Source organism: Pleurodeles waltl, chromosome 3_1, assembly GCF_031143425.1.
Source record: "Pleurodeles waltl isolate 20211129_DDA chromosome 3_1, aPleWal1.hap1.20221129, whole genome shotgun sequence".
Taxonomy (NCBI): domain Eukaryota; kingdom Metazoa; phylum Chordata; class Amphibia; order Caudata; family Salamandridae; genus Pleurodeles; species Pleurodeles waltl.
The window spans coordinates 1,223,206,315-1,223,219,979 of record NC_090440.1 but is presented as its reverse complement, the minus strand read 5'-3'; the positions used below and the strand labels follow the sequence as shown (position 1 = coordinate 1,223,219,979).

The 13,665-nt window shown below is 44.3% G+C and overlaps 1 protein-coding gene across 1 annotated transcript in view; it reads right to left on the bottom strand.

Moving 5' to 3' along the window:
• Nucleotides 1–13,665, bottom strand: part of LOC138285069 (40-kDa huntingtin-associated protein-like) — a 665,864-nt gene that overhangs the window by 409,253 nt on the left and 242,946 nt on the right. The window contains exon 5 of the mRNA XM_069224556.1: nucleotides 13,388–13,456. Coding sequence (XP_069080657.1) covers nucleotides 13,388–13,456 — 69 coding nt within the window. The remainder of the gene's footprint in view (nucleotides 1–13,387; nucleotides 13,457–13,665) is intronic.

Below are 13,665 nucleotides of genomic sequence, written 5' to 3'. Positions count from 1 at the left end.
GAGAATCGATTTTAGGACCGGTATTCTACTATCAAGGCTGTACGCCCATGTAAGCTTTTCCACGCATGTTTGTGAAGAAGGCTTTCTTTTTCTTGCTCATAGTAAAACAAGAGAGCGGCCATAGTCATGGTGGACCCCCCACCCCAAATGTTGTGTTGTAATTATCAGTCATTTATTTAATTGTATACCATACCAGCAGTGTTGAGGACAGTAAAGCATTGCTGGAAAGTAGTATGAGGACAGTCTCATTGCATTTGCCTACCATGACCTCACCATATGTCCTTGATTGATCAATTATTCCACCCCTTCAATGCGCTTCAGTGACTTGGTTCTGCCCTTCCATTACGAAATGTTTGCGGTTGGCTTGACTTGACTACCTGGCTTTTCTAACATAGTTAACCAACAAAATTCCTAAAGTGAATGATAGAAGAATACAGAACTGTAGCAATCTACTGTAGTTGTATTTAGTTGTAGTTGTTCTTAAAAAATAACAATGGCAGGCATATCTGGCATCTAAGATGTGTAATTTGTTTTGAGCTGCACCGACCACCAGTGCTGGGGCTAACGGCAGCACCAGTGCACTACACTCGACAGTGGTTGGAGGGGGAAAACAGGCAGCAGCAGGGACAAGTGTTGGTAAGTCATACTGCTTGCTTATTGACAATTAGTAGTATACTCACTGAAAGGGCTTTGCTTGTGAACCCGTTGCTTTAGCAGCTACAGCAGGGCTTAAGTTCTTAATGGCCTCTTCTATCTGCAACTCTGTAGACAAAAGCTCATAATGAACCCTACAAATGATGGGTTGATGGAAAAGAGGAGGGACGGTTAAAATAAAAGATGGGTGAAATTATAAACAAGTGAAAGAGTGTGTGGGTGGGTGAAAGGCTGCGTACGTCGGTGATAGGAAATGCTTGGGTGGGTGAAAGTATGGATGAAAGGGTATATCGGTGAAAGAAATGCCTGGGTGGATGAAGGGTGGATGGGTAAAAGGATGGATGGGTGAAAGGATGGTTTGAAGGTTGCCTAGGTAAATGTATGGATGGATGGGTGGATATATGGATAGATGAATTGGAATGGTGAAAGACTGGAATGAGAGAATGTAAAGCTTAAATGGCAAGCATCAAAGGATGACTAGAACAATGAAAGAATGAATGGATAATTGCTTGGATGAAGAAATAAGGGAGCTCTTCTGGAGAGGGAAATGTATGCTTAGATATCAAAGATTTGGTTCAATGTGGAGGTTATTTTAATTTTCTGTCTACTCCTTTAACTCACTGTTTTTGTCAAGCAGGGCAGATATGTATCTGCCCACCCATCATCATTCATCATGTCCCTGCCAAGACATTTAGTCACCCATGCCATGACCTAACTGCAGCTTGTTCTAATTCGGAAGTACAATAGTGTTGTCTGTGTAATGTGCATTCGCTTCAGTTAATGCAGTATTTACAAAGCTCTCAATGCATTTCAAACTGAAAACAAGGTATCTTTCCCTTCTCTCCCAGTGCCCACTCAGTCACCTCCTAGTACTTCAGTCCTTTATTCTTTCCTAGGTTCTGTCCTAGCCAGCAAAAAGAAATTGAAAAATCTCTTTTGGGATGTGACACATTTTTCTGGAGAAGTCATTCATATATTTCATGGCTTCCATACCGGATTCATGCATGTTCAAATGTTTTCCTTTCAATATTCGTCAACTACAGTGAGGCATGTGCTGGTAAAAAACGGCCCTGTGACTCGTCATCAGCCACATCAAATTCCAATGGTCCGAGTAGATCAACAATGTACTGCTATTGTGTTCCTCTAATTTTAAATAAGTGTTTGCACAGAGCACTGTTTATATTTTGTCTTTTTTTATTTCGCTTGATATAGCTAGTCCAGGAGGACCACGTAGTGGCTGATGCATCTGCAGGAGGAGCAGGACGAGGCAGCTGCTTTGCCTGCAGGTCCCAGATCCTCCAGTCAACCGCCACCATCTCCAGCTTCCCAGCAGCAAAAACACTGGCAGCACAGCCGTCTACTGGCAGCTGCCCATTAATGTGTGACCACTGATGCCCACCCTCTCACTCAGACCGCATTTTCCAACATCGCGTCCCTCTGGAGTGCTGTGATCGCAGGGTGGCACACCTTGAGGAAATCTTCAAAGATCTCTGGAACCGCGTAGAGCACACCCCCTTTTAGCTCTTTTTAAAAAAAGTATATATTTTAGCGTGGAAGGGACAGTTGTTGTTGGTGGAAAGGGTGGGAAAGGGAGTTGGGACCGAGGTTTGAACTAGCTTGGACCTAAGGCAACTACGTTTTCTTTGGACATTGGTTGGGGAGAGTGTGATTTCCTCAGGGAGAGGGGTGGTGCTGTTGTGGGTGGAAAGAGTGGGTTTTAGAATTGTTAAAAACTAAAAGGGGAATAATTTCTATATTTATGTCCTAAATCTTTATTTTGTTGTTTTACTTTGCACTGCCGTTTTTTAGCATTGCCTGTTTTTGAAATTTGCTTAAAAAAATGCTTATGCCAGTTAGTAACACCTTTACCCTACTACACACTATAACTACATTGAACACTAAGTGGGGATTGCCTTTACCTATACTGCCTACAACAATTGAGATACACACAAACAACATCTTCCGAAGACGTTAGTTACTAACTAAACTATTTCACTTCACTCCATACGTTCCTTACCTGAATAGATGAAGTGAGGTTTGCTACCTCTCTTAGTCTTTTTACTGCAGGATTTCTCAAAGTGTCATTTTGGTGGTGGTGGTAGTAGTAGTAGCAGAGAGGTTACACTCCCACCTAAGTGAACATCAACTGTAGGATTGATCAAGGGATTATCCATCATGGGCAATTAGATTGAAAGAAAACAGAGTTGCTGGGTCATATTATTTAGATCATAACTTTAGAGAGACTGAGACCAGTCTACCACCATGATCCAGCAAAAGAAGGCCTGGTATGATACCTAAAATTAGAAATAGTAACTTCTTCTAAGCAATGGGAAGCTAGTATTTAATTAAAACTAAACTTAAGAAATCTTTGAGTCAGGAGAAGTGGACTCAGATTAAGGAGTGGCGTGGACAAGGTTAATCATTTAAGCAATACAACACAAGGCCTAAATGATGATGTTGACAAATGATGCGTGGGTGGGTAAATGGGGTCATTGTGGGTTATTGCTCAGGTAACAGAAGGTCCGGCAATGAGTTGGTGTCGCTTTCACCACATCCACCCCACAAAGTGTGTGATCCACTTATGGTGTAAAATAAAGTCACATCTCAATAAATCACACAGACCGGGGGAAGAGGGTTATGCGTTCAATGTATGGATGGGAAAGGGAATTTGGGGAAAGGTGTGACAAATACAAACACTACACATCAATATTTATCAGGGCACTGAGTAGCACACCATCATCAATCTACTGTGGAAGGAAATGTATGAGTATGACAAAGTTCAGCTAATTGCATTGTAAACAGTCCTAAAACCCCAGAGACCCAAGATAGTATATATCTAAATGTTCTGTCATCTAGGCTTGAAAAATATAAATTATGGAGGAGTGAAGTGAACCCACCCAGTTCTAAAACGTTATGATTGTTCAAAGAAAAATAATGTATTGCCAAAGTGGGTGGTGCAGCTGTATTCTTCTCGGAATGTCCGTCACTCATGGGTGCCTGGCTGAACCTGTCCGGTAGGTAAGTAGGTGTGTTGAACTTTAGCCTTTCATTCGTGCAGGCGAGGAAAAGTCCTGAGGATTGTAAAACAGAAACTGTACTGTAGAGTTAAGAAGAAGGACAGAAGGAAGGTAAGCTCCATGGGAAGTGTATCAAGAGGACTCAAAGGCAGAGCAGGAGCATAAGATGAGTTTCATGTCTGAGTTAGCACTGCAGACACACACTCATTAGCATTTTCCAAATCAACACACCTCTCTCCAGCCCACAGAGCTAAGTACTAGGCCTCGGAGTCTTCATCATCCTGGTTTCCCTCTGAAGTCAATAACTTCCTTCTTCTGGCTGTTGAGGTAGTGCTGCCATGAGTCCTTCTATCCTCCTCCTGACTCCGAGTATCTCCGTCCCAGTCCCGACCTGCACGAGATAGACCATTAGTGTGCTGCTGTTGAAGAACAAATAGAGATACAGAATTGGAGTATTTTGTTGTGTAGTAGATTTGTGTTTGTGAACTAAAGTCACTGGTGTGGTCTCTGAAGAACCAAACAAAAGGAGTGGACCATGCAGGTAAATTTCACTAAGTTAAAAAGGGCCGATCACCTACAGGAAAAATTATCACCCATCAAAACCCCAACATTGCAAATCATCAAAATCAAGTTTACTAATTAGATGAACACCCTCCTTCACTGTCTGTCACCACATAAATCATCAATCATCACTCACAATCACTCAATAATATATCATTCCTCATTGGTACAAAAGTTACCTCTTCCAATTCAAGCATGGTGTTAACAACACAATTGTAACTCCCTTTCATGCAAGCAAAACATTGGTATTTGGCATTGGCAGACTTGTGAATCGTTGTCTTCAGGTGATGCAAAAAAGGACAGGCATGTGAGGGAGCAGGCATGGTCTTCAATGTCCTGAAGAAATGTAAAGGCTTCTTCCCTGTACTCTGGTCCAACTCCAATACGGCAATACATGTGACTAATGGTAGGGCAGCATAAATCAAACATAAATAAAGTTCTACTAGCTATATGTGTTTTTGACAAAAATAGAAGTTAAATGGCAAATAATTAAAAAGAACTATGGTGGCATGCTCAGTCAGGGATGTAGAGTTCACCCCCCAAACGTAGATGGTTCACCCACAAGTTGGTCAGCTAATACACTTGATTTTGACCAATCATCCTTCTCCTCATCTTGTGCTGTTCAGCAACGGTGTAATCGTGTGGTATGAAATGTTGGTTCATTTTGATCATAGTCAATCTCTCCACGTTTTGAGGCAAAAGGCTGGTACTTCTCACTGTGACAACTGCGCCAGCTGCATTGGACACACACACAGCAGGCTCGCTGGCAACAGGACAAGCCAGATACTTTATTGTCAGCCTGCTGAGCACAGGCCATTGGTGCATACCAATACAACAATGGGTTTTGATCTAGCTAGAGTTACAGATACTCCTGTAACATCCTCTCAGTGGCCACTGATGCTGTCACTTGCTAAACCTCTTTTGCCTTTGCCTCTGCACTGGACTTAAGACCTGCCACTTGAAGCCAAGCCAATGCAGAAGATTGGGCCAATTCTTCTATTCCTGTAGTTGTTTTTTTTGTTTTTGCCTGTGTTCTTGGTGCTGCTGTTCGCTACTCTTAAGATAGCACTCAAGAACTTCTAACAAGGAGACAGAGTCTAGTAATTTCCAGCCGTTCTTCTTCCAGATCGCTGGCTTGCTGAACAATCCATCTCTTGTACTTTCCAACATCCCCTTCAGAAAAAGGAATGCAAGTGGCCGAATTTTTTAGTTCCTTGAATCAAGTAGTGCGACAACGATGTCCTCTTTGGACAACATGATATAATTTTGCAGCCTTGCTATACAAGCCAAGCAAAGGATTAAGCTATCAACCAATGCATGAGCTTTTGTGTTTTTGTTCACACCTGCGACTGCAAACCTTTCAGACGCCTTCTTTAGCTGGTCCTGTAGCAGATGCAACAAGCTTGGCTAATCATACTGTCCTCCCTGCTAAATTCCCTTGTGAAAACTTCAAAAGGAAGTAGCATCTGTGTCCGGCATTTGACTAGGACGGGACCCCGAAATAGCAACCATCTGCTATGGCCTTGACTATATTCACTGCCATTTTCAATGGCAAGAAAATTCAATTCTGAGACCTCTAGGTCGCAGCCATCCAAGCATGCTGCTGTTAAATTTGTCCATGATGTTTGCAGATGTGTAGGAATTCTCCATGGTGAACATGGGTTCTGTTGCATGCCGACAAATGCTCTTAAAACTTTCTTCAGGACCAACACCTGAAGACAGCTGTTGTCTTACACCCGCAAAAGAGATCCAGTGTGCAGTGATACACATGTAATCAGTCGCTTGACAACTGGTCCACATGTCTGTCATCAGGTGGATAGTGTGAACAGCACTTTGCTTCAAAGCTTGCCCAACCAAGTGCAGCACATCATGATTGAACGCCAGAACAGCTACTCTGGCAAAATAAGTCCAACTTGGCACTTTCCTTTTCTGGCAGATGGCTGCCACAAATTTGAAAAATCCCACTCCTTCCCAAAAAAAAGAAAGTGGAGGTCAAGTGCTAACATTTTAGCCAGATTCTCATTGTACAAATGTGCCGTTGGGTGGTTGTGATCGTAGGGCCCCTCCTGCACAAACAATCCCATAATAGTGGCCTGGATTTTCTTCTTTTCTGGGGCAACAGACAAAGGTGACATTTGAGAATTTGGTGACATTTGACTATGAGTCTTTTAGGCCATTTTGCAGTAGCTGAGGTGGGTGACGCCGGTGCACCACTGGGGACAGGGCTGCTTTGCGTAAAAATGTCACCCTCTTCTTCCTCATGACCTCCCACTGTGATTGGAGCTTATGTTTCCCAGCTCTCCTCACTTTCACCATCATCAAATTCAGCGATTTTTTTAAGGTGCTTCTCCCACCGGATTGTGTAATGCTTTTCATATGGGTCGTTTGGCCTCCAGGACCATAGTGTGAACCAGGCTTACCTCGAGGAAGACTTATGTGGCATATGGAACATATTATAATGCTCGCCTCCTGCTTGTTCATTGTAAAAAAGTCTCAAAATGGGAAAGAGTACTTTCTTAGTGTGTCAGTGCAAATCCCTGGAGAAGAACTGGAGGTAGGTGGATGTGTCGTTGATTGCCTCTCCGCAACGCATACTTCTACTGATTTACGGGCTGGTGCAGGGTTTCAGAAATGTGGCAGCTGGTGGTGGTACCTGTGCCACATCCCTCGGAGCAGGCTGAATAGGAGGGGTAATTTCAGACTCTTCTGTGCCAATTTCCATAACAACGACTGGCTCACCGTCATCCTTCTCATCATCCCCTTCAATAATTCAAAGGTTTTCAGGAACTTTTCTTTTACCTTGCCTCTCCTGACATCTCTTGGTGTCTGTCGGGGTCCAATTCACATCCAAATCATTATAATCAGAAGGGGTGCTTGAAGAAGATGGTGGAGTACCCTTCTAATTTCTTGCTGGAAATCTCCGAGCTAATGATTCTAAAAGAGAAGGGTGTTGCTCGGCAGGAAGCTCAACCTCCTGTTCTGCTCCAACTTCAGGAAGATCTACTATTGCTGGCTGCGGCTGCTGCCAACTTTCCTCTGTTTCCTGAAACAATTGGGTAGTACTTTGCAAAAGCGACATCCAATTCAACGTCACTGCTCATCGGCGTCGCCATGATTGCAGTGGCTGACTCACTGACAGACATGGGCTTGGGCTCAGGTTGGGGTGGTGCCATTGATGCTGGAGTGCTGCTCTCAGGTTCCTCTACGGAGGCCGGTGCGATAGGCACACTCCTCCTGAAAAGGGTTGCGGTCGGCATGCCAGTGGCGGAAAGCTGCTTCTACCCACTGGCCACTTTCTTGGTATCACCTTTCTTTGGGGCCCCCTTAAAGCTGTCAGTTGGCAGTGGCACTAAGCTGCACAAGTGAAGAGATTGGAGGACTGATGTCATGTATTTTTGTACAGGCCTTCTGTTCGGCAGTACTGTGAAAGATGTCTCTTATTCTCTTACGCACTTAAAAGCAAACACGCAGTTTGAGTTAGTACAGACAAAGACAATATATTTTACTGTGGTTGGTTACTTAGGTCATAATTAACAACAATTTATCCAATCATTTTAAAGTCAGACCACACCACCATAACATAAAATTTCATTTTCAATCAGGGTAACACAACATATAGATATAGTTATTTGCTTTATGTGCATCTATTCTAAAGGAGACACCTGTGGCAGCCAGGGAGGATCCTTAAAAAATTAAGCCTTGTGTGTTATGGCAGGCAAGGTGGTCCAGGACGAAACTGAATAATCATTAAAAATGGATGATGCTGGTATGTGTGCAGTGCACCAATTCTATGGCTGGCAGGGGGTCTAGAGGGAAGAGGAATAATACCTGAAAAAATTAATGCTGTTGTGCGCTTATAGCAGTCAGGGGTGGATGGATTGGTTCGAGGCAAAATGAAAAAGATTACAAAATAAATTAAATAAACTATTAAAAATAATATTAAAAAAAAAAAAAAAGTGAAAATGAATTGTTGATTTTTGTACTACTGTAGTATGAGAAATCTATGGGAAGCAAGGAGGTGCAGATGAAAAATGCAAGAAATTACATCTAATATATTATAAGGCACTGTTCATCATAATCATGTTCATAATATACATATACTATAATGATCCTCCAGCATATTATTAAACTGATATCACATGCAAGCCAAAGACACACTGGCTGACTGCACAAAAGGGCTGCCAGCCACATGGTCAAACAACAACAGCGAACAAAGTGGCAGGGAGAACAAAGAAATACATGCAAGCCTATGGCAAAAACAAACTGGCAGGCTGCTCAAAATGGCCGCTGGCCACATGGTCAAACAACAACAGCGAGCAAGGAGACATAGAGAACAAAGAACAAGTGCAAGCCTATGGCAAAAGCACACTGGCTGAGTACACAAAATGGCCTCCAGCTTCATGATCAGGCAACAACAACGAGCAAGGAGGCATGGAGAGTAAAGAACACATACAAGCTTATGGCAAAAGCACACTGGTTGGCTGCACAAAAAAGTCAGCCAGCCACAGGGTCAAACAACAATAGCAAGCAAGGAGGCATACAGAATAAGAAACACATGCAAGCCTATGGTAAAAACAAACTGGCAGGCTGCTCAAAATGGCCGCGGGCCACATGGTCAAACAACAACAGCAAGCAAGGAGGCATGGAGAACAAAGAACATGTGCAAGCCTATGGCAAAAGCACACTGCCTGAGTACACAAAATGGACTCTGCCCGCATGGTCAAACCAAAAGCAGCAAGCAAGGAGTCAAAGAGAACAAAGAACATGTGCAAACCTATGACAAACGCACACTGTCAGACTGCACAAAATGGCCTCCACCCCCATGGTCAAGGAACATCAGTGAGCAAGAAGGCATTGAGAGCTAAGAACATATGCAAGCTTATGGCAAAAGCACATTGGCTGGTTGCACAAAATGGCCGCCGGCCACGGGGTCAAACAACAACAGCAAGGAAGGAGACATGGAGAACAAACAACATATGTAATCCTATGGCAAAGACACACTGATAGGCTGCACAAAATGGCCACTGGCTACATGGTCAAACAACAACAGCAAGCAAGGAGGTATGTAGAACAAAGAACACGTGCAAGCCTATCGCAAAAACACACAGGCTAGCTGCACAAAATTGTCTCCCGCAACATGGTAAAAAAACAACGAGCAAGGAGGCATGGAGAACAAAGAACATATTCCGGCCTATGGGGACACACAATACAGAACATGTCCCCTACACACATGGCATGGAGAATAAAGACAAATGGTGTCCCATGGCAAACACATACACACACACTGGCCAGACAGAGAAGGCATAGTAACACTGAAGAAAACACTACCATTAAGTCAGCAATGACAAACACAAAAATTAAATGGGCTATACAAATTTAACAACAACACAACTCCTCCTATGGCATCAAATATCACCCTGCATATATACTTTTTGTAGGAAACAAATATGAAATAAAAACAATAGCCAGCATTTGTAATTTAAGCCAATGCCATCCTTGCCTTAAATGTTGTTTTAAAAAACATATACCACAGAAACAGGTCTTTCATGCACTAATGAACTGAACTTTACTGTGCCACATGTTTCCTTTTTAACAGGTTATAAATGAACTGCAACAAATAACTTAGGCCCCTACTGAAACTCAAGGCCACCCACCACAATGACATTTAAAAATCATATAAAAGTACCAAGAAATGCTGATGCATACCCTATCAAACAAACAAAACCCTTTACAATAGTTTTTGAACTTATTTGTGTTTTATCAAAATAACAAAGTCCTTAAATCCAAAGGTATATATTCAGCACACAAAGAGAGTCATCCTTCCACCTTGAAATCTAAGTGAAAAAAGACGGAGAGATGGACAAAGCACTATGAGGTACATGCTGGACAGGAACAGGAAGTTGGAGTCCTTGGGCCAATTCTATCCCGTCGGGGGGGAAAAAAAAAAAGCTTGCTGTACTAAAAAACAACTTGAACAGCCTATTGGAGTAGAAAATCTACTTGAATACATTTTTTCGAGTAGATTTAGCTGCTTCTCAAGTAGAGAATCTGCTCCAGGTGCAGTCACTCGCAAGCGGCACTATAATGGCATTGTCACGCAAAGCAAACAGATTTGAAATTTTAGGATGCAGCCTCATTAGCTACATCACCATGATTTTCTTTCCTCTCTTTCTTGTAAAAGGTTTTGAGAGTTTTTCTTGTCCTCTCAACAAACCTAAACACTGTTTCAATAGATAACTGGATTTTTGTTTTAGTAAATGTATGCAAACATTGATCATTATAGCTTTCATTAGGTGTTGAAAATTAAGTGTTTCAATTTTACAAAGTAAAAACAACAAGTGATGGACGGAATGCTGAACATTGTCAAACATTCACCCCCAGTACAGTGATCTGGGCCTAAATCCATCGTTTTTTTGCTGCCCATGCCATTCCAGTTTGGACCCAGCCATATGCAAATCAGTCTTGACCCTGTTCCCCATGGGAACAGTCTAGCCCGAACTGCTAGGCCAGGTCTTCCCTGGACTGGAAACAAGCATCCTGGGACCGGTTTCGGGGTTTCACCCCTCATCAGCCAGGCTAGCTTGAATCCAGTGGCATGGGAAGCACGGGACCCACGTCTGGGCATACCCTTCCCACTTAGGGCGACAAAGCAAAAACAACAAGTGATGGACGGAATGCTGAACATTGTCAAACATTCACCCCCAGTACAGTGATCTGGGCCTAAATCCATCGTTTTTTTGCTGCCCATGCTATTCCAGTTTGGACCCAGCCATATGCAAATCAGTCTTGACCCTGTTCCCCATGGGAACAGTCCAGCCCGAACTGCTAGGCCAGGTCTTCCCTGGACTGGAAACAAGCATCCTGGGACCGGTTTCGGGGTTTCACCCCTCATCAGCCAGGCTAGCTTGAATCCAGTGGCATGGGAAGCACGGGACCCACGTCTGGGCATACCCTTCCCACTTAGGGCGACAAAGCAAAAACAACAAGTGATGGACGGAATGCTGAACATTGTCAAACATTCACCCCCAGTACAGTGATCTGGGCCTAAATCCATCGTTTTTTTGCTGCCCATGCCATTCCAGTTTGGACCCAGCCATATGCAAATCAGTCTTGACCCTGTTCCCCATGGGAACAGTCCAGCCCGAACTGCTAGGCCAGGTCTTCCCTGGACTGGAAACAAGCATCCTGGGACCGGTTTCACCCCTCATCAGCCAGGCTTGGCAGTTCGGTCTGGACTGTTCCCATGAGGAACAGGGTCAAGACTGATTTGCATATGGCTGGGTCCAAACTGGGGTGGCATGGTGAGCAAAAGAACGATGGATTAAACCCAGATCTATGACTGCGGGTGAGTGTTTGACAATGTTCAGCATTTCGTCCATCACTTGTTGTTTTTGCTTTGTCGCCCTAAGTGGGAAGGGTATGCCCAGACGTGGGTCCTGTGCTTCCCATGCCACTGGATTCAAGCTAGCCTGGCTGATGAAGGGTGAAACCCCGAAACCGGTCCCAGGATGCTTGTTTCCGGTCCAGTGAGGACCTGGCTTGGCAGTTCGGTCTGGACTGTTCCCATGAGGAACAGGGTCAAGACTGATTTGCATATGGCTAGGGTCCAAACTGGGGTGGCATGGTGAGCAAAAGAACGATGGATTAAACCCAGATCTATGACTGGGGGTGAGTGTTTGACAATGTTCAGCATTCCGTCCATCACTTGTTGTTTTTGCTTTGTCGCCCTAAGTGGGAAGGGTATGCCCAGACGTGGGTCCCGTGCTTCCCATGCCACTGGATTCAAGCTAGCCTGGCTGATGAGGGGTGAAACCCCGAAACCGGTCCCAGGATGCTTGTTTCCGGTCCAGTGAGGACCTGGCTTGGCAGTTCGGTCTGGACTGTTCCCATGAGGAACAGGGTCAAGACTGATTTGCATATGGCTGGGTCCAAACTGGGGTGGCATGGTGAGCAAAAGAACGATGGATTAAACCCAGATCTATGACTGGGGGTGAGTGTTTGACAATGTTCAGCATTCCGTCCATCACTTGTTGTTTTTGCTTTGTCGCCCTAAGTGGGAAGGGTATGCCCAGACATGGGTCCCGTGCTTCCCATGCCACTGGATTCAAGCTAGCCTGGCTGATGAGGGGTGAAACCCCGAAACCGGTCCCAGGATGCTTGTTTCCGGTCCAGTGAGGACCTGGCTTGGCAGTTCGGTCTGGACTGTTCCCATGAGGAACAGGGTCAAGACTGATTTGCATATGGCTGGGTCCAAACTGGGGTGGCATGGTGAGCAAAAGAACGATGGATTAAACCCAGATCTATGACTGGGGGTGAGTGTTTGACAATGTTCAGCATTCCGTCCATCACTTGTTGTTTTGGCTTTGTCGCCCTAAGTGGGAAGGGTATGCCCAGACGTGGGTCCCGTGCTTCCCATGCCACTGGATTCAAGCTAGCCTGGCTGATGAGGGGTGAAACCCCGAAACCGGTCCCAGGATGCTTGTTTCCGGTCCAGTGAGGACCTGGCTTGGCAGTTCGGTCTGGACTGTTCCCATGAGGAACAGGGTCAAGACTGATTTGCATATGGCTGGGTCCAAACTGGGGTGGCATGGTGAGCAAAAGAACGATGGATTAAACCCAGATCTATGACTGGGGGTGAGTGTTTGACAATGTTCAGCATTCCGTCCATCACTTGTTGTTTTTGCTTTGTCGCCCTAAGTGGGAAGGGTATGCCCAGACGTGGGTCCCGTGCTTCCCATGCCACTGGATTCAAGCTAGCCTGGCTGATGAGGGGTGAAACCCCGAAACCGGTCCCAGGATGCTTGTTTCCGGTCCAGTGAGGACCTGGCTTGGCAGTTCGGTCTGGACTGTTCCCATGAGGAACAGGGTCAAGACTGATTTGCATATGGCTGGGTCCAAACTGGGGTGGCATGGTGAGCAAAAGAACGATGGATTAAACCCAGATCTATGACTGGGGGTGAGTGTTTGACAATGTTCAGCATTCCGTCCATCACTTGTTGTTTTTTCAATTTTACAAAGTTGCATTTTTAGAAGATAAGTGTATATAAACATATTTGTGAGTAAGGATACTGCACTTCGGTGATAATTCCAAATGGAGATCCCATGAGGGTGAAGTTTATGTTCTCACATTAGAGTGATTAATATGTTTTACAAACCTGCAGGGCATTCCCAAGCTCCAAGCACAGGCTGGCTGCCATTACTGGTTGGTTCAATTCAATATAAACCTAGCAGAAAAGAAAGAGATGATTAAGACTTCTGGTAACAAGGTTGAAAATGACTTCAGAAGTAACAAACAAGAAGCACAAAACTCAAATTATTTTGTCCACTCTGACGATTTTTTAATACACAACTTTCACCTGATTTGAATATAGGTTACACAGTAAGTATTCCAGTACATTAGCTACAAGAAGGTAGATTTTACTCAATGATTTGT